The 24137-nt window shown below is 41.8% G+C and overlaps 1 protein-coding gene across 1 annotated transcript; it reads right to left on the reverse strand.

Moving 5' to 3' along the window:
* Positions 1-365: 365 nt before the first annotated feature.
* KLF3 (KLF transcription factor 3) lies at positions 366-22383 on the reverse strand. Its single transcript, XM_090266988.1, has 6 exons — positions 22319-22383; positions 17469-17564; positions 10292-10778; positions 9451-9601; positions 5162-5322; positions 366-2439 (listed from the first exon to the last, which is right to left on the reverse strand). Exons 2-6 carry the CDS (start codon positions 17523-17525, stop codon positions 2258-2260), a joined length of 1038 nt encoding a protein of 345 aa, XP_090123114.1. The 5' UTR covers positions 17526-17564; positions 22319-22383; the 3' UTR covers positions 366-2257.
* Positions 22384-24137: the final 1754 nt, after the last annotated feature.

Here is a 24137-nt window from a genome sequence, read left to right on the forward strand (position 1 = left end):
TGCACTTTTGAAGAGAATTTTAATATGCCATAGTAAACATCAAATTTCATTAGAACCCATGAAACTTTCTATTAACTGGACTCAGCCTGAAAACTAATTATATAAAGATCAGCCCTACCCTTTCTTGCCCCCCTTCCCACCTTTTGTGCATTGGAACACACATAAACTGGTTATCTCCATCAAAACAAAAAAGTCCTTTGCATGCACACTTAATTCTTCAGTGTGTTCTAGAATTATTTCAAGAAATACTTTGGCATGAATGTGACTAAACATTTAAAATACAAACAATACCTACTGTTCCAAGAGCCATTTTATCCCTCAATTTGTATCTTAGTGGCAAATATAAACAAACGAAAAACAAAAAGCCCAATTAGGATGGTTTAATATTCTAAGCAAATTCTGCAGTGCTTAAAAAAAACAAAACAAAGAAACCCCAAGTGCCAGATAACACATTATTTTTCATTTTTCAATCACATTTCCTTTCAGTCTCCAGAGAGCTGTTGGGTGGGACATCTTAGGTGCAGTCCTTAAGATTTTTATTAACATAGCGCCAAAGTAAGCTTCCCACACAATTCACAGGCCTCCAGAATCATGTATTCACTGATGCTTTAAGAAGTGTATTCCTCCCAATTAAGGTTGTGCTGGATCCTGAGTTGTGGCTGGGATCAATCTTCAGGATTCCATCCTTCTCCATCCTTTATGAAGGGCCGGTTGGTTACATGTGCCCACTTTTGACCACTGCCGCCAATTCCTTCAAATTGAGAACCAACAGCATTTCTACACATGAATTATTTTTATTGGCATATAGACTATGGTGCTCAAAAGCCTGCTTTTGAAAAACTTCCCCCAAATAATGGTGCTATTTATTTTCAACATAAACACGAGTCATTTTCAGTTTGTTCTTCTGACAGGATACTTGATAGTAAAAGATCGCCAGCTCCAATGGTAAACATTTGTGAATTTCTGAGCTACATATATGAATCCCTGAACTGTGATTTTCTATATTTTTCAGAAATCTGTCCCCCAAGTCAAGGTCTGTGTGCTTCACAACTATTTACAAATAGTGTCACTCAGGTCTTAATGAATCTACTAAAGCAGCAGCAGATGCTTATTTATGATACGTGTCATGAACGCAAATGACAGCCAGTTTGGCACCTTATAGCTCACACACACAGAGTCTCTGTATGAAAGCTATGTGAGGAATCCGATATGGGGATATAATTACCACTCAATGTCTCCTTGTTTGCAAAAAAAACTCCAGGTAGGTTGGGTAAAAGAAGGCCATTCAGACCTTATCCAAAGTTTTCTTTTTTTTTAAAATTACTAGGCAATAATTTTTGTGGCATCCCTACTATCAATGCCTGATGATTACATTAAGGACAGTGTAGGAATGGAGATCGCTGCATGGGTAACCCCTTCAGTATCTGGCTTTGCCGGATGGTTCTACACAGCTGAATATGCACAGAGGCCGAAGCTCTAGGAATGCACTGCACAGCTAAGCTAATGGTGAAATCTCACTGAAAACCCCTGGCTGGCTTCCTCGTTTGCCCCCCTGCTCCAACTCCATGCGATGCAAAGACAGCACCCATCCCTTGAAGTGACAGACAGCACCTCCATCAACAGCTCTAGCTCATCTTCTGGAGGAGGCAAAGACCTTATTAGCTGCAGGAACCAGGAGGGTAAAGAACTTCATTTAGATGACGTGATAAAATCCAAGTTGACAAGCAAAGTTGGTGAAGGACAATGAAAGAGCTGAGTGTACTAGCCTGGAATCTTGCTGCCCTTCTAGCGAACCTGTGAGGGATCCACCCATCCTTCGGGGCGCAGCACAAAACGCGATCATGGGGCTCAGAGGTATGAATGTCTCTGGCAAGGACTACCAGGCTGGATACTGTATTTCTAATACATTTACTTCTTTTGAGGAATACATGGACAAACCGACAACTGGTTCTGTTAGTTTACATGTTCCCTTGTTCTCATTACATTAAACGTATCTGTAAGAAGGGTTTGCTTAGCATCCCCAGAAAAAAAAAAAAAGTGTTCACATTCTTTAGGTCTGACCCGTGGTAAGGAGAGGGAGGATTAGAATATTTACTACTGACCATATGGAAGTTTGAATGATATAAATCCAGAGATTCAGACCAGCTGAATCAAAATTAAAATGTACATGTAAAAAATGAGTTAGACAATGGGAGGGAGGACAGAGAGAGAGCTGGGCGAGTGGGGAGCCGCGCGCCGAGGCGGGAGACGGAGACATTCAAACTAGCATGTGGCGTTTCCTATGGAGGGCGAGGTGGTCAGAACGGGAGAAGCTGCGGTCACAGTCTGGACACTGGAAAGGTTTGATTCCAGTATGTTTTCGAAAATGTCTTGTGAGTTCATCAGACCGAGCAAACTTCCATGTGCATCCTTCCCATGTACATTTGTAGGGTTTTTCTCCTGCAAGAGGAAAAAAATGAGAAGAGCTTATTTTTTTAACAGCCAAAGACTATTAAAGACAGTAAAATTACATTTTGGACCTAAAACTCTAGACATATTATTTCAAAGGAGTGTTTATCCATTTGCCCCACAATAACAGTGACTTATAAACCACTACAGGACAAGCAATGAAAAATTACTTAATTCTCTCTAATATTTAACTGGCTTGCTGCCCCTGGCCCCCAAAGGAGGGAGATAATTTTAAGAGTTCTTAAAGCATAAAGGAACAGAAATCCATTCTGAAGGGCTAAATAGTTTTTGGTTTCGTCCTCAATAGTGGGGGTTAATAACTGAAGAAACACACCTGGTGATCTGGATTTGTATAGTGTCAAGTCCCAAACCTTCTTAAGGGCTTAGTTATATACAGTTATATCCATTTGAAAACTCCAAATTGAGAATCTGTGAGATTTTCATCTTCTTTTCAATAGTTTTCCAAAAATCTGAAATCTCTATCAACTAAAATATCTGTTGGGATTTCAACCTCTTGTCTTTTGTTTCATCAATAATAATTATGCCTTAGTATAATGCCGTAATCAGAAGTACTAAAAATATAGTAATTCCTTCCCACCCTGTCAGAAGCCAGATTTCTCCAATCCCCTCCAGTGGGATAATGTTAATTTGCAGGTGAGGAATAGAAGACCCCTGTGGGAAAACCCTAGGGAGAGCCACGATGAAGACCCTCACAAATAAAAAGGCTGTTAATGGCTATCTTACATGTCTACATTTGTAAAAACAGGCAATGGGCATCACAAATTAATTCCCATTCCTTGTTCTCTAGAAACCTTACAGACTGCCATTCCTTGGACTTTCAATGGGATATTCAGAATTTGTCTTATCTGCTTTGCAACACAGAAGATAATGCTAAGAGGTATTTTTCCTACATGTGAATTTGAATTCTTATGCAGATATTCAATTCAGTCTTTATAATCGTAGGCTGGAATCTGGTAGCATCCACATTCCAGGTTCCATCAATGTCCTCGGGAAGCTTTTATGAATCTATGTGACATAGAGGTGGGTGCCTGGGTGTTCCTCTAAATGCAAGGCTATCACCCTCAGCTCTCTGTGTGGCCAAAGAACAGCTGTAGGTGGGTTGATTTTTCCTGGCTTCCTCTCCCCAGAATTCACTGAAAAATTCCACTTCCATTCTGCCACACTTTCCTGCCCTATTCTCTTCCAAATTCCAGATTCTTTTCTTTTTAAATATTCCTAAGAGTGACTCATAAGAATTTAAAAAATCTACATTCTGAGTAAAGAACAATGCACACACGAAGATAAATTCCTATCACATCAGAATTTCATATTGAAGAGTTTGAGGCTAAGTCAGATGTGGCCTACAATAAACATTAATCACCGATACTCAATGCAGTTAATGACTATTTAAAACATTTTTATATAAATCTCTTCAGATATTTTGCTACAAAGTGTTTAACAGCCCACAGAACAATTTTTATGTTTTCTTTACCTATACAACAGTTTTCATAATATCTGTATTCAAGACCAGTGAAGATGGAAAATACTGCATATCAAACATGGCAGGCAATCACCTAGAAGTTCCCTCAGTTTCAGAAGAGGGGATTTATCCAAATTCTATTTCTATAAACTGATGCATTTACTCTGCATAAGGAACTGGTTTTTGCTGTTGTGAATCTGATCATGTACGAGGTCTGTCCAGAAAAAGTCCAGCCATTGTTAATATAACAAGAATGCTTTGCATGACATCGATGTAACCTGGCAGCTAAGGAGAGGGAATGAGATAAACGTGTGAACAATGACGACTTCCCTGCACTAGTCAGTGGGGGCCATAGATGCTGTTGAGTGAGCATGTGTACTGTGTGGCCACCATATTCAAAATGACTGAGAATAGAGCAACGAATCTGCATCAAATTTTGCATTAAGCTTGAACATTCTCCCTCAGAAACTATTTGGATTCAGAAGGCCTCGGCTACGGGCAACTGGTGACTGGCAGCTTCGTCACAACAATGCGCCCATTCATGCATCATGTCTTGTGCAGTTTTTTAAGTGAAACATCAAATCACCCAGGTCACTCAGCCCCGCTAACAGCCCAGATTTGGTGCCCTGAGACTTCTGGCTTTTCCCAAAACTAAAATCGCCTTTTAAAAAGGACTGTTGATGAAATCCAGGAAAATATGATGGGGCAGCTGATGGCGACTGGGAGAACTGTGTGAGGCCCCAAGGTGCCTACTTTGAAGGGGATTGACGGGTCATTGTTCTATGTACAATGTTTCTTGTATTTTTTTATCTTCTTCAATAAATGTCTCTATTTGTCATATTACATAGTTGGCACTTTCTGGACAGACCTTGTATATTTATAAATGAGAGCGCATAGGAAGATCACATCCTGACAAAACAGGCCCATGGTTAAGAGCACTTTCTCCTCTGTTACAGTGGGGGTTCTGTCCCTTCTCTCTCCTTCATTGCAGAGTACAGAACTACAGGCGACTGACCTTGCTATAGAGGTAACTTGAACCTATTCTACTCATTCCAAAAGTGAATAATTATCAAAAACTTTGTTTTTCATGACTGAGACATCCGTAAATGACTATGGCAACTTTCAGATGTCTGAAAATATTTCATTATAATAACCTCCGAAAGCTAGAATGTTTGATGTAACATTTTATTCTAATTCTTCTTAAGAAAAAAGTGAGTCTTCTATTTCTGATACCTGTATGTGTTCTTCTGTGTGCTTTCAAGTGAGAGCTTTTAGTGTATACTTTGTTGCATCCGTCGTAGTCACATCTGTGTATCCTCCGCTTCCTTTGGGTGTCTGGAGATTCCACAGGTATGGGTCTCTTCCCAGGTTGCACTATGACTGAAGGGTGATTCCTGTGAAAGCCAATGTTAAATGCAAAATGTTGAGTGAAAGGCTCTTCGTTTTTTCTTAGTCTACCAAAAGCATGAACAATGCTGGGTGAAAACAAACAAAAAAACCCAACAAAATAAATGAAAAGAAATTAGCTGATCAACCCAAGAAGCACTGCTATATTCATTCAACAAACATTGAATGAGCACCTACCATGAGCCAGGCACTGTGCTTGGCACCAGGACACAAAGATGAATAAAAACAGGGTTCCTGCCCTCGAGGAGCTCACACTCTAGGGGGAGACAGACATGTAGATAAGTAATGACAGTAAGAAGGGTTAAGTGCTACGCTGCAGGGAGGTGCCACATGCTAGCAGTCTCTGCCTCGGTAAAATCCTGCCTGCTGATAGACTTTTGTGGCACTAGGTAATAATGCTGGACACTCCACTATGTTCCACAGGCCATCCTTACTTTCATTTATCATTCCTTAGGGAAAGGTCAAATCCCTACGTTCCAGGCAAACACACTGTAGGATGTACCTGCATTTTATCCTTTCCAATACAGGCATTTAGTCGGAGTCTTTTTAAAAATCAACAACTCACATGTGATTTTCAAATGCTGGCTCTTCCAAAAACCCACCAACCGAACAAAAGCTGGCACTGCTACTTTCACAAAGCCAAACCTTTCCTGTTACTCTCCTTCCCGGGAGCAGGGGCCGCTGGGGTAGTGCCAGCAGTCAGGCGAGGAAATGGGAGCTGCGCCCAGGACCCGGTGGTGCAGTAGCTCCCTTAGGGACCCTGACATCCTTTCTGATGGCTCTCACCCTGACTCACCGGCCTGCATCTGCACAAATCCCACCGGGTTAAGCCTCAGTACTAGGGGCTTTTTTTCAGAAAGGTAGTTGTAGAATAAAGGCAGATGGGCGAGAGCTGGGAAAGGTCTGTAGTTTTCTCAGACTTCCTCTACTAATTAATGTTAAGTAATTAAAGTTCTAACCCATTCATTTGCTTTCCTAATGACTAATTACTTGATACATTACAAGCGTATGTAGTTGGCCTCCAACTGTAACGGAAGACATTTTTAAAAAATTTGAACCTATAGTTCTTAAGATGTTCCAAATAATATTCCTATGAATGTTTTATACAAGGGTGTAATTGGGAGAAAAAAGATTGGTAAGAAGGAGAACAAGAAAAGATTCAATGAGGGAAAACACTCAAACTTGTGGGATACAAAAGGATAATAAAATTTAGTCCTAAAATCAAAAGGGAGTCCCTGAAATAAAACTGGGGTTTTTATCTTAGTAAGAATTTAAATACATATCCTTTATCAGTACATTTTTAGGCATGCTAGGAAGTGGCTAAAAAGAGAATAAAATGTGTGTTTAAATGACTTAACTTATATTTTACTTTTATTAGCAAAGAAAACTATCAGTTTTGAATCACTTTACCTTTCTACCCTGATGCTCAGAGGGGCAATAAAGAAAAATAAAATAGCCAGGTTTTGATGCATGGAAAGTGAACATGAACTAATGAGGCAGAGGAAAGACAAGAACTTAAATTTTATAATGTACAAATAAATGGCCAAGAAAATAGAGATGTGAAAGGTTTATGGACAGATAGATTTTTATAAAGCTAAATTATCAATTTAAAATTCTTCAATAAAAGACATGATCAGTTTATTTGACTTTCAACTTTAATACCACTGATTGAAAAATGTTTTATCTTTATTAAGGGAACTTCAGGAAATAAAATGCTGAAGAAAAAAATGATTACACATATCTCACATGCTCTGAAATACTGAGAGAGTTTTCCTGATGACTTTAGAAGCCTCTCCCGATTATTGAATTTTATGGGTTGGGAATCAACCTAATAGTCTTTGTGCAGTAGTTAAAAGATCGCTTTTTCCAGTTGCTTATTCTGCATATAAAGCTATGTGCTCTAGCTTTAAATCCCAGCTCTGTTGTATTTATCCTGTCTGTGAAACGGGACTGATGATATGAGCTCGGAAGGTGGTTGTAACGTACACAAAGCATTTAAGAACAGTATCTGTTCCAGATATGTAAATCTACTCAATGGTAGCTGTTCATAATTTGAGGTCCTGAAATCCATTTGCAAACTTTGCCTCTACATTGTTTAATTTCATGAGGAGTTTTTTTGGGATGTCCCAACACTGTATCAGGAAATCTCTATACCAGCTAACATCTACCTTGAAAGGCAGCATCATCCTGAGGGTGGTTAGCAGCCTCATCTCTAAAGAGTCAGTTGTTAGTACTGGCTGAGGCTAGAGATTAGGATCTAGGGATCTCACACTTTTGGTCTCCTCACTGCTCATTTTCAAAGAGGTTGTCTGGGATCATGACAACCAAGAAGTTAAGACAGCTATTAAACAGGCCTGGTCACTGATTTGAGTCAAGCTGGCCTCTCTTAAGTTTGCTACCATTCATATATACAAGTAAATGGGGAAATCTGATCCTTGAGCTTTTTGTTGTAAATATAGCTTCACACATGCAAATACACGGCAAAAGGAATTTGATATGCATCTGTGTGCCTTTACAAATAATTCTAGAGCAGTAGCCCTATGATAAAGCAAATGGATTTCAAAGAAGGGTTTCCTAAGCCAAATAGTGGGGCTGTCTCCTCGTAATGGTACTAGGTGCTTGGTTTCAAGCGATTCCTTCCTGGCTAGCTGGTTTCCTATGTGGGCCGCTACTGGGCCCATTCCAAGACATTACTTAATCGCATCTGTGAGAAAATTACTTGAAGAGTACATGTCCCGGTTGTGGCTAATCTGTTGAATTTTTTGAGAAGCAAATGCATTCTTAGGTCACAGCATTAGACTAAGCATATTGCTCATTAATCATTAAAAGCCATCCAGCTTGAGATCATCAGGAGAACATTACTCAAAATAAGAAAGAAAAGTATTTTCTCTTCACTAGCATTCAGAGCACAGCATATTGCCTTTAAATATTCTTCCATAATGTTTTATATTGTTATTCATAATAACCAAGACTTTGGAGTAACCCCTTGTAGTCAACAGATCCCTCCCTAAGCGGGCAGTTGGCTTTATCGCATCTTTTCCATCCCCCCGTGCAGGAACAATGACAAGTCCAAGTCAGTTACCTTGCCAGAGACACCAGTCATCATAAACAAAAGAGGTAATGCAGCCTACACGTGTGTCCATTTTGGGTAGTCTTTCTGTTTTTCCTTTCACCAGAGGGCATGAGCAGATGAAATCGGCCAGATACAGGTTAAATATGGCCCTCATCTGGAAGCAGATCAAGCCAAGGCCCCTTCTGCTGTGATTACAGGCAAGTTATCTATGCCTTGGCTCCTCAGTTTTCTATCTGACACTCAACTGCTGATGTGGCCGGGTAAGAAAAGTCATTCTCCAGCTACCTGGGGGGTCATGGTCACAACAACAAAAATGGACTACGGTTTGGTGCAATGGGCAATACATACATGCACTGCCATGAAGGTACCTACTTGGGTTGAAGGTGGGTTCAACAAGAATCTTCGGAGTTTCCAGAAAATGACTGTTCTAAAACCAGAGAGCTCACATTCTGTTGCAGAATTAACTGTTTAAGGGAGAGGGATGGAGATAATAGTAGAAATGCGGGCGAGGTGACATGGGAAGATGATGGGAAGCACACGAGGAAACCGTAACTGCTGACTCGGTACTAGGAAGCTGGCCACTGAATCCAACGCAGAAAACACCACAACCCAAGTACAGCCAAAAAAAAATCATTGCAACCAATCATAAAAATAAAGAGGAAACAGAGGCAGCAAGATGAAATGATTAGCCCAAGGTAATACACATGGTAGTAGAGAGCAGAGCTGGGATCCAAGACCAGTGTAATCTCTGGGAAGCTTTAAGATTATGCAAAAACTATGTTTGCATAGTCTGGAAGAGTAAAAAAAAAAAACATATGTTGTAAGGCGGCAAAATCATGGTAACTTGAGGTCACTGTCATGATGCTCTTGCTGTACCAGAGCAGTGTTTTTGGAGAGATTCTCTCATCTTGCTCTGTGACTGCCATATGCTACGAGGTGTTCTTGGCAATCCACGCATCATGTGCCGGAAGCCTGTGCTTCCATTCCGGGTCCCGAGATGCACACTGCTATGCAAATGCCAGGCAGACCTAAATATACTTACTCTTGCAACAATGCTTGCGGGGGGGACACTGAGTTCATTAAAGGGGGTGACATTTCTTCAGGATAATAGTCTGTCCTCTGTGGTTCGATTCCAGGTTCTACTTTAATTTTTTTCTGTAATATAGGCTTCTCATATGTTTCAATTACAGGTACTAAAAAATAAAAGTAGAGAAGTCACACTATGTACAATTTACCAATTTCACCTTTTAAAAGCTTATTGCACAGATCCCATCTCTAACACTGATGTGTGGTTATCTATCTGCCTTTGACAAAACTCTAGTCACAATGAATGTGTGTGTGTGGGGGGGGGGGGTTTGTTTCTCTGGGCCATTATTGTGCCAGGAAGCAGTATACATAGGGAACCGGACTTCTAAGACATCAGCCCCCAAATATTCTGCCTATGATTTTTTGGTTATTTCCTTTTAATCCCAGTCTTCTGCCCATGACCAGTCAATAAACAAGGTGCTTTTAATAGCCATTAGTGATCACCACGATATAAAGGTATTTATTAAATGCCTCTTTGCACTTAGAACCATATCAGCATTCCATAAAGCAAAATATGAAGTTAAGATTCTTACTATCCCAAAGTTGACAATTATATAGTGAAAGTAATCATCTTAGAGCTTTAAACAGATGGTCTGATTCTTGGGAAGCTCTTCTAGTATCAGCACTTTAAGGGGGGAAACAAAAAACCCAAAAGGAAATGCCTTAGGCGGACTCTATGTGGAGCAGGCCTTTGAAGGGCTCTGGCCCTCGGCTCCCTCGCGCCACTGGCCAGGCTGTCTGGGGAAGACCCTGGAGGTCCCGCGGGAGCAGCAGTGCGGATTCGCGCTGGGATTTACCTTGCATGCTACTACTTGAATTTTCCATCTCCTCGGACAAGGACACCATGAGCGGCTGCTGGAGGTGACTGGTGTACATGAAGGGGACGGGCTGCACCACCACGGGCTGTATGACCGGCAGTATCCCCGGGCTCCGGATCCCGTGCCGGGACAAGGCAGCGGCCATCACCGGCGGCATGGACAGCGGCATGCTGAAGGGCTGCACGCCCGGGGGCGGCGGAGAGTACTTCTTCATCGGCGGGCTGGAAGACGGCATGCTCAGCCCGGGAGAGGCTCTCCGGTGCGAGGACGGGAACTTCAGCGAGGAGGGAGAATTCCCCGCCGAGGGCGGTGAACTCCGCTTGTTCACGGTGAGGTCCACCGGCTCCATCTGCATCCCGTGCGACAGGACTTCCGGGGTCTGGAAGAACTTATCGGGCAATGGTGGGGAGTAGATGACTCCGTACTTGCTGGGCTTTATGGACTCCATGTAATTAGATGGGTATGACTGTGGAAAGGAAAAACAGAAATGTGGGAACAGCCAAATAAGTACATTTGCTTCTAACATGAATTACGGCGAAAATATGCAACCAGGCACTTTTAATTACGTGGACTGGAGTACGTGGTTTGGATTCAGATATATCCTTGACCCTAAAAAAAATGCTATGAGAGAGCTGGTCTAATAAACAGTAAGTACTAAGGTTAATGTGGTAACCGTGCCACATACAAAATCTCAAATTTAATTCTAAGATGATACCCATGTGAAATGTTAAGGTTGAAGTTGATACCTGGCAAAATTCTAAAACAGGTTATAAAACAGAAGCCATATGGGCTCATAGCATTAGGAGTCAGCGTTGGGGTTCACCAAGAACCAGCCAAGTCAAGTAATCTTGCTTTTCTGAAGGAGTTTCTTAATTGGCAGGAAATGCACTCTCTGGCTTTAGTGGTTTACTTCGGGGGGCTGGGCACTGGACATTTCTCATGATATACTTTGTATAATATGAAGAAACAAGAGCTGCATGGCAATACCTCTGGGTGGGCCTGACTGCTGACAAATCCATGCCTAGGATGTCCAGCAGTCCTGATTGGCCCAAGAGTGTCTTGGTTTTAGCACTAAAGTCCTACAACCTAGCATATGCCTCAGTCTAAGGCAAACTAGGATGGTCGGCCACCCTACTCGTCCATACACTGAAGGCTACCAACACTAGGGTCATTTTGACCTTGGCCCCAACTTGTTCAATGGTCTTATTCACAGTTTAAATGAAGTTGCAGAAGATGACTTGATTTCCAAATTTGTGGATGACACAGAACTGTAAGAAACAGCTAATATAATATGACTTAAATCAGGCCATCTGATGCTCAAAATGACTTGCACACAACTTGAGGCCCAGTGTTCTCTACATCTTGCCACCTCCCCCCCAAAAAAAACATCAAAAGAAGCTGGAAAATAAGCTACCAAGATACGGGAAGAGATTGACAAAATGATTTGTTGCCTCCCAAATCTAATATCTGTTCTACAATTAACCTAATTTATCTTTGCATATTCCTTCTCTCCTAATATAAGGATATCTTAACTCTCATCTAACAGCTTTAAATAGAATCAATCATAATAATTTCATACTCTGGTTAATGTCCTTGGCTATGGAATTCACTAAAATCACTATTCCTTAACTAAAATTAAAAAAAAAAAAAACTTTGTTGTAGAGTGCTTTTTTGAGAAATTAAATATAAGCTGTTTTCTTTACATGCAGGCATTTTAGGGAATTTTTTTTTGTGATAATATATCAAGTCCTCCTGCAGAAAATTACTCATATTTGAATGTTTTACAGTGAAAGTGATAAGCAACATACTGTGCCTCTCTCCCAGCTCTTAAATCCTATGTGTTTATGATTCTGAGGCAATTCTAACTCATGATACAACTGAGAAAACCCACCATCGGGGCCTTATAATTAAATGGCTTAAATGCTGTTAATTTCTGAGCCTCCCCAGGCCCTCCAATGGCTGCTATTGTGAATTATAAATAATTGTGGGGTAGCAGCGGTTTTGCCTGGGATTAAGACTTGAGAGCACACCCCTTCCTCTCTGCGCCTTGCTGGGCGACTCCCTGCCTGGCTCTGCACCAGAATGACTTACGCCAGTTCTAAAATTCAGATGCCTCATCTCTACTCCGGGCCTACTGAGCGCCAGAGCATCAGAGAACAAGGGCCAGGCAGTATGTGTCTCCATCTGGTTTTGCAGTCAGTTTCTCATCATTAAGATTCGGTATTTTGTTCTTCTGTCCTTTCTTTCTTTATCCGTATCATCATGATGTGGATGGCCTCCCAGAACAGCGATGCCTGCAAGCTGGAGCATATCGCTCTGGGGTACTGAAGATACGTACAGATGTTCATGGTGAACATACAGTGCTTTAAAATAGTCAGGGGTTTATTTAAATGCGTAAGAAATAGTCGTGATAGAATGTTCCCCATTAAAGTAAATTTATTATGTTAACAAAAGAAATTCTATTAAAAAGGGCAAGGAAAATTAATTACTAACTAAATATTAGAAGTACAGGTGCCATCAGGATATGGCACAACTCCTCCCAAGAGGTTGGGAGGTTCAAATTAAAAGTGGATTCAATGAGGTAACCTTTGAAATGAGCTTCACACACACTGTAGTCCTAGGATTCCCTTCTCTTTTCTCCTACGAGAGGTGTGCACTACTGGGGCTTTGATCCTCCCAGTCAGAGCTTCTCAAAGTTGACCGTGCACAGGATTTCCCCTGGGGACCTTGTTAAGCTGCAGATTCCCAATGACTGGGGCGTGGCCCAACGTGCACAGAAGCCTTTTGAACAGCACGACTCTCAGTGATAGAGGTAGAGAATAAAAACACTAATTTTTAGTATTAAAATCTGGTAAATCACTTAAATACAAGGTAAAGGGGGGAGGGAAGAATTTTCATTAATAATTCTGCTTCAAAACAAGGACTTGAAGGATATAAAATCAGGAAATACCAAACACATAAATTGTTTCTTAAAGCAGCTTTGAGTTACGTATGGAGCATTGAATGAGGGAAAGACTATTTCTACCTTCCTTTGGAACCAGGCACACACAGGTATACCACCAGGTATGAGGGCCCCGAACATACAGCGATATTAAGTATATTTAAATGTAAATATTGAAAGAGGCACAAGGCTCACTAACCAAAGAGAAAAATTACAAATTGTGTACACTGAGGGTTTAAGGAAGTAACTAAATACAGGGGGGAAAATTTCCCCTGGTCCTAAAGTTTAACTTGCTTTCCATGTAATTTTCTAAAGCTCTGGTACTAGAAACAAAAGCTTCAGGAACTGGGAAGCGGCATTAGCTGTCTCTACTCACCAAAATGTAGTTCTACCTCATTTTCAGCCCTGTTCTTCAAAGCGCTCCCTATGACCTAGATTTTAACACCAAGTTATTGGCAGCTCAATAGGAAGCAAAATGAGGACACACTGTTATTGCTGTCGTTGCTGGGTTTTTCTTTCTGTGGGTGAGCTTAAGGAAAGTAGGAATTTAGAACCTGGGCGAATTGCAAATTTAATAATATTCCCAGGTTTCTCAAGCCATAAAGAGGCAGTCAAGTCCTCTAAACATGATGCAGTTTTGCTGCGAGGCTGCTGTAGTGAACGAGCCCTGTCCCCCATACTGACTGAGGTGTGGTGTTTGAGGCCACAGGGCTCACGGAAGGACACACAGGTGGGCACAAAGCTTAGGCCACCATTAACTATTTCCAGTCTGACTGCTTCACAGAAGGGTGAAGAAATGGGGCTCCTCACACCGTCTGGCTAGCAGATTTCCTAGCAGTGTTTATCAGAACCTTCTAGAAGACACATTTAATTGTTTCGGTGGAGCACACAAGCTACTGCGATCAGCCTGCAACAATCTGGTTCCCCAGTGTCAGGATTGGTACAGGGTTTGCTCGGGGTGTGTGCCTGGGCTGGGTAACCCCTGGTAAAGAGCTGTTTCCTTTCTGTTGTAGGCCACTCCCACCTTCTGCCTGAGCAATGCAAATCAGCGCCCTAATCCACACCACAGGCAAGTGTTAATGAAGCCAAAAAAGCATCTCTGGTCCCTGATGGTCATCCAATGCCACCCCCACCCCCTTGGATACTGCTTACCCGAGGAGGGTCTGTGGGCTGGAGCAGAGCAGCCTGAAGACAAAGCTCCAGCAAGCCACTCCCCACCCCCAACTAGGAGTGGCATTGGGATTACTTTTCAAAAAGTATTTTTTTTGGTTTGGATAATTTTCCAGAGCTATCATTTTATATTCAAGTGAGAATTTCAACAGTTTCTTATTTTATTGGGAATACTTCTGGTGAGTTTTCCATTACAAGGCAGTGAAAGTGGATGAAGTCTCTATTTCGCTCTTTATTAACATGGACAAAAAAGTGAATATCCGTGACCGGGCGATGGCAAGTCAACGGAATCTTCATACTAAGGGTGGGGTTCCCAGAGCAGGAAGGCGTGGTGCATTTATAAACACACACTCTGGAAACAGCAAATGTCATGTCCCTCTATGCAAACAAAAGCAGAAAGCTCTCTTTCTACCAGGCTCAGAAGAGCCATGAAAAGTTTTTGCTAGAACAGAGCAGAGGAACTGTTGATTAAGCCCTTCTCAATCTGTAAGAAGTCTGTTAGATAACAATTTTCACTTTAAAAGAGAAAGGGGAAAAAAAGGAACACACTTTCTTCATAAATAATCTTACAGGAATAGAATAAGAAAGAGCACTTCTTAAAAATCTGTTTTCAGCCCTGGCTGGTGTGGCTCAGGGGACTGAGCACTGGCCTACGAACCAGAGTCACTGGTTCGATTCCCAGTGAGGGCACATGCCTGGGTTGTGGGCCAGGTCCCCAGTTGCTTCTTTCCCTCTTTCTCCTTCCCTTCCCCTCTTCTCCATAAACAAACAAACAAATACAATATTTTAAAAATAAAATAAAAAAAAATTGTTTTCTTTCTCACTTTCTGAGTTAAAGTCTTTAATTTTCAACCGTCTTTGAAAACGTATGGGTAAAAGTAATTCCTTTACATGTACATTTTATATTCACATGCTGTCCATGGCTTATAATTATCATCACTAATTTTACAAATTAAGAAAAATGAAAATAAAAGGAAAGGCTTGGGGAGCTGCTGGTGGTTTTGGGGACACTGCAGTGAGAACGAAGGGCAGAGACCCCGGCACAGAGCTGAGCAGGGCGGGTGTACTCTGCTCCCAATTCTTGCAAATTTTAACAAGACAACATAAAGCCTTACCATTCGCCTCAAAGCACAGGAAGGTATGAAGGCTTATATTTGGGTAAGAAATGACTTTTCCTCACTTTCTCTACATTATAGGAAAATACCAAATAGGCACACTGCTTCTGCTGTGCTCTCATTTTAAGAAAAAGGGGGGGTGGGGAGGGAGCATAAGTTGATATTTTTATTCATATGTGGAATTAAAACAAAAATCCTCTTTCAAACTGTCCTATACTTAATGTATTAATGTAAGTGACAGCATTACAAGCATAACTGTAACTTCAAATGCAATCTACTTCCTTCTTTTGAGTTAAGTGCGTTTCCTTGCATTCTAACTTGGCCAAGTGGATCTTCATTTTTAGCTTTAAATGAGGCTCTTGAGCCCTCCTCTTTTCATGCTTGATTAAAAGTACTGGAAGTATATTGACTAGTAAAATGCATCTTTGATGGTTCTGCATGATTTATAGAACTAATCATAATCTCCAATACTAAGAACCTATTCACAGTTCAAGTATATAATTAATGGAGAAATTTTATACGTTAATTTTCTCATGCAATAGTTGGGGGGAAAAGCATTGATAAACGCGGTGACAGCACCGACTACCATCAGAAGTCAATTCACTTTTTTGATTAATAAAATTCTTATTGCTCACTTATCATCTTCAGATACTTGGTTACCCAGTTATGCTGGAATGTAAATGTTATGTCCTTAAAGCCACTCTGACAACTTCTCACTGCACACAGTGATAAACACTTCACTGGCTTAGTAATAATATCCATGGCAACTCGGTTCCAAGGGCCTTAGAGTGACCCCCATGCCTTGTATAAACGTTTTTGGCAGGAACCCCCACAGCCAATGCATAAGGATGATCTAATTTTGCAAGCGTGTGATTACCAACCTTCTCATGTACAACTCAAGCCAAGTTTTCCCCCTTGTGAATATTTTCCAAACCCGTGGAAGAAAAGAGCAAGATGGAGTGAGTGTTGCCTTGTTATTTCATATTCTCTAAACCTGATCCCCTCAAGTTGAAACCATTCCCTGTTTGAAGCGGGACACACCCTTCTGTCCTCACCCATGTCCCATCTCCATAGCTCGTGTTGTACCTATATAAACACCTGGACTAATTACTTGCCTCCTGGTGGCCAAAAAGAATCTAGAGGGGCCTGGCTCCCAGTGGGGCCAGCTTAGCACTCGGTGTTGAAAAGATAATTCCCACCCACCCAGACTCTTCCAAGTGAAATGAAATTCCTCCTCACTGCCAAGCTCCCTCTTTCAACAGCTTCTCCTCAGTCATCTCCCATCCACTCATAGCTCCACAGAGCTGTTGGCATTGTTTTATAAGCAAATCATTTTATTCCTAATATATTTATTTGTACATGAAACTATTTTAGATAATCAGGGTGGCGATCGTCAGTTAAAAAACAAAAAAACACTTCTAAGTCATGATGTTCTTGATATATACTTCTTGTAGGTACATTTGGAAATTGCTTCCTAACCATGATAAACACTGTGCACAGATTAAAAAAAAAAAAAAAAAAAGTTCCTGAATGCATGTTAATTTTTAATGCATGTTAATTAAAAAAAAAATCAGTCTAGCCAAACTTTTGTTTTTTCCCCCAACACCAATAATTCTGAGAGCTCAGACTAAAAACTGGAACTGAGGAGTTTTGTAAACCTGTTCCTGTGGTGACGAGATGTGCCTGTGGCCCAAGGTCTGTGCTGCTCGCATCTTGAGGGGTGTGGGGCACAGGCCTTAAGGAAACATGTACCCCATTTATGGAAGGGCGCACAGTTGCTAGTAAGTTATTAACCTTCCTGACTACTGGGGACTTCGACAAATTTGCCTGCCCATGCCTGTTAAGTAATGAGTAACTTGAAGGAATAACACAGGATAATGTTATTACCACTTGGAATAAAAAAGAAAATGTTCAGTTTTGTACAACTTACCACCGAGACAGGGTCCATGGCCTCTTGCTTGACAGGGACTGGGTCAAACATGAGCATTCTTTTAGTTAAACTTTCTAGGGTGTTCTGGTGTTTGGCCTAGAAAACAAAACAAGGTGTCTCAAGGTTACTTTAAATATAAACCAGTAAAAATAAAATATAATATTCCTCACCCCCTTTTCTCTAAGGCCTTCCTCTCCCCCGCCCCCGGGACGGCTGGAATTTGTTTCCCTTACCTATGAAAGATGCCATTTTGTATAATTAAAACCAGACTCCATAGTCATAACCAGATGAGAGCCAACTGGCATTCCTGACTCAAATACATAAACCCTGACAACTCTGGAACAATATGTACAGCTCCTTCTGAGCAGCAAAGCTTCCTTAAGACTGTAGTGCAACTCAACAGAAGTTCACATTACATATGAATGTTAAACACTTTGCCTTACAGAAAAATCAGGGAAAAAAAGAAGATAAGCAAAAAGAAAACCTAGAACCATCATTAGTATCTTTGTTTTTATCCATCTAAACTCTTTTAAAATATTATTTCCATCGATAAAATAGAGCTGTTTCCTAAAATTTCCACCAGCAATGTGTATCATCACCTAAAAAAAAAACTTTGCCATTAAGTACCAAAGTTGTAAATTATTTTTATTCTAAATTAATTTACTTACTGAATAAAATTCTCATCTCTATTTCCCATTTACATTTCTTCTTTTAAGAAATGCCTGTTTAAGTCTTCAACCCCCCCCCACATCTCTTATTGTTTTCTAAGCACTTTTTACATATGAAGAATATTCGCTTGTATTCACTCCCATTTTTGCAAACTTCTCATTAGGAAATCAGCTAATCTTCAGCTGGATGCACCGTGAGCTTGTTCAGTCTTTCTCTTCTCTGCTTCTATTGTTCTGCTCACGTTATCCATGCATTTTCTCCTTTGTTCTAAACTAGGCCACTTCCAGCACTAGTCTACACACAGCCAACTGCTTCCTCACAAGACAAAACCTTCAGTCTGCTCGACATTCACCTGCATTTCACATGGGGTGGAATCACTGCCCAGCTACCACTCAGATCTTCAACAACCTGCTTCAGGCACTTCCTATCCAAATTTGATGTAAGTGATCAGTGCTTTGGTTTTAGGCGAGGTCTTTCTAGATCACTTTGGTTTGGGTGGTAAAGTGGACAATTTCTAGATTCAGCTGTACCTGAAAAAGCTGTATAAGTCCCTGGTTCTAGACTACTTCCTGTATTTCAATATTAAAACTCCCCTTCCCCATGCCAGCTCCATGCCAGCAAGCCTGCAGTTTGTTGCCCATGCTCTCCGCATTATGCCAAGATATCTTCACGTACAATTATAAAAGTAATCCTGTGTAGTTTTGTGTTTCATTGCTTTGCTGAAGAAAGCCTGTTCTGGGTCTCATGACAACACGTGAATATCATCATTAACTAGCAAAGGCCCTGACTTCAAATTCTACTCTCCTCCATCACAGGATGTACTGTAATCTGACAACACAATCTGATACCAGTGTGCTCAAATCAATGGTGCTACCACCCTCTTATGTATTCCAGCAAGAAGAGCAAATGCCAACAATCAGTGAAAAATGGATGATGATTTCAGAATGAAGGATGAAAACCTCTTCTGTGCCTTGAGCTCTATTATTAACCAGTTCCCAGCCTAGCAGTTGTACAGATGGATATGGTTCTAAAAACTGCTGTCCAGTGCCCCAGAGTGGACCTTAAAGAAAGACATGAGATGTGCTTATATCAACAAGGTCAGAGAATTCAGCAGCCCTGACTCATGGCTGGCCACCCCACCTCCAAGCTTTCTAAATTGAATTAACTCTTTACAGATCCACCGACCCACATGGACAAGTATCTTGATGCAAAGCCTTCTAAAATAAAAGCACTCAGATTCTCAGGTGTTTAAGGAAAGAGCTCAGGTCTGGAGACTCAAGAATTGCATTCTGGCTATAGGGCAACTCTTTTCACATGTAAAATGAGATGACACCTCTTTTATCTACTTCCTAAAATCTTTAGCCACTAGGATTTAAAAGATAAAATTAGAATTAAAAAAACAAACAATAAAGCTCTTTTGCCCTCTAAATAGCTTATACCAATAGATACAGACATCATTTTTGGATTTACACCCTGTACACACGGCACTCAATTTGTTGGTTCTAACTTCTGGAGCAATATCAAGTATTAGCCTCCTTGCTAACATACATAGCCTTACCGCCACCCTGAAAAGAACTCCTCAGATTAAAGTCAGTTTAAAAGTTAACAGCTGTCCACGTCTGCTATCAGAACTCACCTAGTGCCTGTCACTTTACAACTGTGCCAATGAGACAGCTCCCTAGCACCTCCACGCCTCACCTTGCGCCCTTTACCACCAGGAAGAGCAGCACAGTGGAATTATGGTGATGGGTTCTGGAGTTCATTTGGGTTCAAACACTAACACCAAAGATTAGCTCACAAAGCCTTCAATGAATTTTCCTAATGACCACTGAATTCATTTAGAAATGAACTACACATTAAGCTGCTATTTCTTGTATCATTTTAAGACCTTAGGTTACTTTCATTCTTTACTTTTTGTGTTTTACTTAAATTTAAGGAAAATGCACAATAAAAAAAGTGTGCAAAATTCAAATATCACTAGGAACAGAATCAAATTCACTTGTCTAGCAGCACGTTGTTCCCAACTTGGTAGCTACTACAATGACTGGTTTTACTTTCAGCGATAGTCACAGGATATGGAACAAAATAAAAGACATGCGAAGAAAATGATGTCCCCTAATCTGTTAATAAGAGCTTCTTGGGGGGCGTGGATAGGACAGTTTTATACACTTCTGTGTGCCAATTTTTAAATGAATTCTACAATTAAAACTTTCAATACAAACGTGAGAAGGAAGCGAAGGTTAGAAAGAAATCAAATTTAGGAAGAGAACCAATATATTATCACAAGTCAGGATTTCATGTATTTGCAAAAAACTTGCATACTCTCTACCTACTGTGCTTATTTCCGAATAGGCCACTTTTTCCACTGGTACTGACTGTCTTTGGGTCAGAAAAGAGTGCAAGGTTTCCAAAGAGCCTCCCATATAACTGTGAAGTAACTGAAGACTGGGAGAAAAGGGGTCTCCTAAGTTAGTGGCTTTAGTTCTCCACCAGCAACTCTGTTCTCTGAGGATGTTACCATCATTTTAAAAGAATGCTGAACACTACAAATGCTAGAGAAAATGTTACACAACACTGACAGCAATCTTTAGTACAACCGGCAGGTGGCGCTCTGAAACAGGTATTAGAGACGAGGACTGGCAGTAAATTGAATTTGCCAACTTCAGGGTCTTTAAACTCAGTGGGGTTTTAAGCAGGCTCAGGAATTCTGTTAAATCATTTTATGTGGGTATCACAGACATGAGGAGGCCCCAAATGTGGTTCTGCTTTTTCTTACAACGATTTTCCAATCATAAACACATTCACATCTTAGTTGTATGTGGCCTAGAAGAAATATATTTGAAACTAAACAATTCCAAGATAACAAAATTGCATTTAAAAGAAAAAAAAAAGGGGGGGGGGGTGGAGTCCGCGCAAAACTGGTTTTAAAAAACTTCTAAGTTATTAAGGTGCTTGAAAGCCAAAACATAGAAACATCACCACTGCCAAAATAATTTTCCATGACTGGAGCAAATGCCATCTTTCCCAACGATGTTGTTTTGCTGGGAAGGGCCAAGACAGCTGAATTTTCCTCCACAAGGAAGAAACACATTTCCCTTCACACTCTCTCCACTCATACTTCTGACTTTTCAGATGTTGAAATAAGGGTAAGATTTTTGGCAAAATGGAAAACTGCATGATTATGTATTAAAGAGCTTCAGGGAGTGAATCATGCACATGAAGTTTCAAAAGTAACACAGCTGCCTGTCACCATCCTATTCAGTCCTGTGCTTTAGGAGGGGACAGATGTACTGCAGGGCTTAGAAATGCATGCAGCCCTTCACATTAGGAGGTTATGATTTACCAAATCTCCTTTGAAAAGCCAGAGAAAGTTTATTAAAAAAACAACTGTATAAATGGCTGCCCCTTCCTTTGTGGGGAAGGGCAGGCGGGGCGGGGGGGGGGCAGGGCGGGGGGGATATGAATGTGAAGAGCACATGTGTCTGAAGCAAAGTTTCTTGGTGACAGAGCAGGATTTGCTTCTGACAGTCTCCCTTCTCATCTCCTTTTTTTTATGCCTTTTCTTGCGTATCTTTCTTTCTTTCCTTATAGCCTCAAAGGGTCCCTGCATTATCCTTCCCCAACCCAGCTGACCTGACCCTAAGGCTCCCAATTACCTGCCTCCCTCAAAGCCAATCTGTTTCCTAGCTGACCTCAGCCAGGTGTGAGCAGAAAAACAGCAGGATCAAACCAACATGCCATTTTTAAGTGCCCCCTACCCTGTCCCCCAGCTTTTAACTTTCTCAAGTGTTTGGGTGTTAAAAGGAGGAAGCATGTTACCCTCCCCCCTCAAAAAAAACCACACACACATATTCTTTACTCCCCAAAGAAACTTCAGGAAAAAAAGAAAAAAAAGGGGGGGACACCCGTGTGTGTGTGTGTGTGTGTGTGTGTGTGTGTGTGTGTAAAATTCTTGGCCAGGAAGAGGGCTAGGGCAGGCAGGCAACATCCCTGTAGCTAAACTTCCTTTCCAAAGAAACTTTCCTTTCTTCACTTCTGTACCCAAACTCTTCAAGCTCCGGAGGAGTTGAATGTTTAATGGCAGTTGCTCTGGCCAGAAATACCGGGGGCCAGGCAACAGATGGAAGGAGGCATTCTGAAGCTGGAGGCCCTTTTCAGAACAGCCAAATGCTGGCACCTACCTGGAAATGTGTCCCGTTTTCATATCACTTGATGATGTTCACCTACCTCGGTCTTCTCTAGTTGGTTTGAAAGGAAAAATCCATGGAGTATTTCTAAATCTTTGCCCCTCATAAATTAGTTATTTTGCATGAAAATGTTTTATAAATGGGAAAGAAGTTAATTATTTAGTTTCAGATTAAATATAATGATCCAGTGAGCAAACAATCCGCCCTCTCTCCTCTCTCGGCTAACAAGCCACCCAATTTTACTTTCCTGCCTCCACCCATCTGCTCCACCCTATGGAGTGTTGCCAAGGCGAGTCCAACTTGTCCAAACAGGACATGGCTTCAGATAAGATTCTGCCCACACCCTGTACTTCGGAAGGACCGAGTGAAGCAATTGATTTTGCATGTAAATAAGGACAGGTGCAAAGGTAACAACCAAGCAAAATCCCTACTTTTTGCAGGAGGCCCAGCAAAGCAGGGGTGGGGGTGGGGAAACCCAACCCATACCCAGTAGGTAAACTCTCAAGTTCACAGCCACCTGGTTAGTAACATTCCATCCCTTTTTCAAAGACATTTTAGCAAACCCTCATCCTTTTCTCTACTAAGGCACACACTAGCTTCCCTTCTTTAGGCTGGCAAATTTGTATTTCAGTTTTGAGGGCAAGCAACCCAAGACCAATTGAAAAATCCCCATGGTGCCTAATCCTGCTGTGTACATATCTTCCAAGGCCTGCCTAAGCCCTTGCAATTCTCTTCTGTGGCGTGTTATATAATCAAATCCAGAAGGGCTGCCTCTCCGCTGGTGCCCTATCACTGGAGACCCACTCCACTCCACCCTAAGGGGCCTCCACCCATGGGGCTCCACCCTGGAGGGAGTGGGAGGCTGGGAGGGACCAATTGGCTCCAGGCAGCAGCCAGTTCCTGGAAACTCTGGCCTCAGCAGGGATGGCTGGAACCTTACAAATAACCGGCAAGAATTGTCAGGATGGTGGTTCCTTCACGGGGCTCCTGAGGATTCTCCATTAAACGTTTTTATCTCGTAGGACCCCAGACCCTTTGGATATGAACCGGTGAGCTCATACTGCCCTCTCCCTTCAGAAGTAAACACAAAAGAAACAGAAAAGCATCTGAACCACTGCTATGTAAGAGAATTAATTCAACATGTCCCAAACCCAAATCCTCCTCTTTGCTCCTGCCTTGAACAGGCTGCCTGCCAGGCTGTCTCCCACCTCTCATTTGCCTTATTTTTCTGGTCAGTCAGCATGGAAACCTTCTAAGCCTCCTTCACCAACTTTTCTTTCCATTTCTGCTATTGCCATGGAAGGCCAGGCCCTCTCGGTGCCTCAAGACTCTGTCGCTGGGGCTTTTCCTTCTCTGGTCCTCTCCACCCCCCACCCCCACCCCCGTTCCTTGGCCCCTCCAATCCATCCCAATCCCCTGGCCATCTACATTTCTCAAAGCCCTCTTCTCACCATCTTTTCCTAAGCTCACAAACCGTCCTCCCTCCAACAGGATCCCCTGGACTTGGGGAGTGGCCTCAGGCACCCTGCTACTAGCGAGCTGCCCCCTGCTCCAACAAGCGCCCTTCATGCTGGGTGCCCTGCCCCCCACCCCCAATGCCTTTTGTTCATTTTTGGCCCTGATGCTGGGCAACCAGCTTGGAATGCCCCCTCCCCTTCCGGCTTATCTAAATCCTCCTAATTCTTCAAAGACCAGCTCAAGGCCCTCCCCACTCTGTGTAGGGAGGCTGACTGCACTCCAGTGGATTGAGGCAGCCCCCTTACCTAGATAGGCTGGACCTTTTAACTTGACAAAGGTATGTCTCAGCCTAGCA

The sequence above is a fragment of the Furipterus horrens genome, unplaced genomic scaffold, assembly GCF_987537825.1.
Source record: "Furipterus horrens unplaced genomic scaffold, mFurHor1.1.pri manual_scaffold_2, whole genome shotgun sequence".
NCBI lineage: Eukaryota > Metazoa > Chordata > Mammalia > Chiroptera > Furipteridae > Furipterus > Furipterus horrens.

Excerpts from the sequence above, each read along its gene's own strand:
- KLF3 (XM_090266988.1), bottom strand. The coding sequence starts at position 17,525 with ATGCTCATGTTTGACCCAGTCCCTGTCAAGCAAGAGGCCATGGACCCT. Across the intron at positions 10,779-17,468 it reads CCATGGACCCTGTCTCGGTG|TCATACCCATCTAATTACAT; the intron begins GTAAGTTGTACA and ends TCCTTTCCACAG. Across the intron at positions 9,602-10,291 it reads TTCAAGTAGTAGCATGCAAG|TACCTGTAATTGAAACATAT; the intron begins GTAAATCCCAGC and ends TTTATTTTTTAG.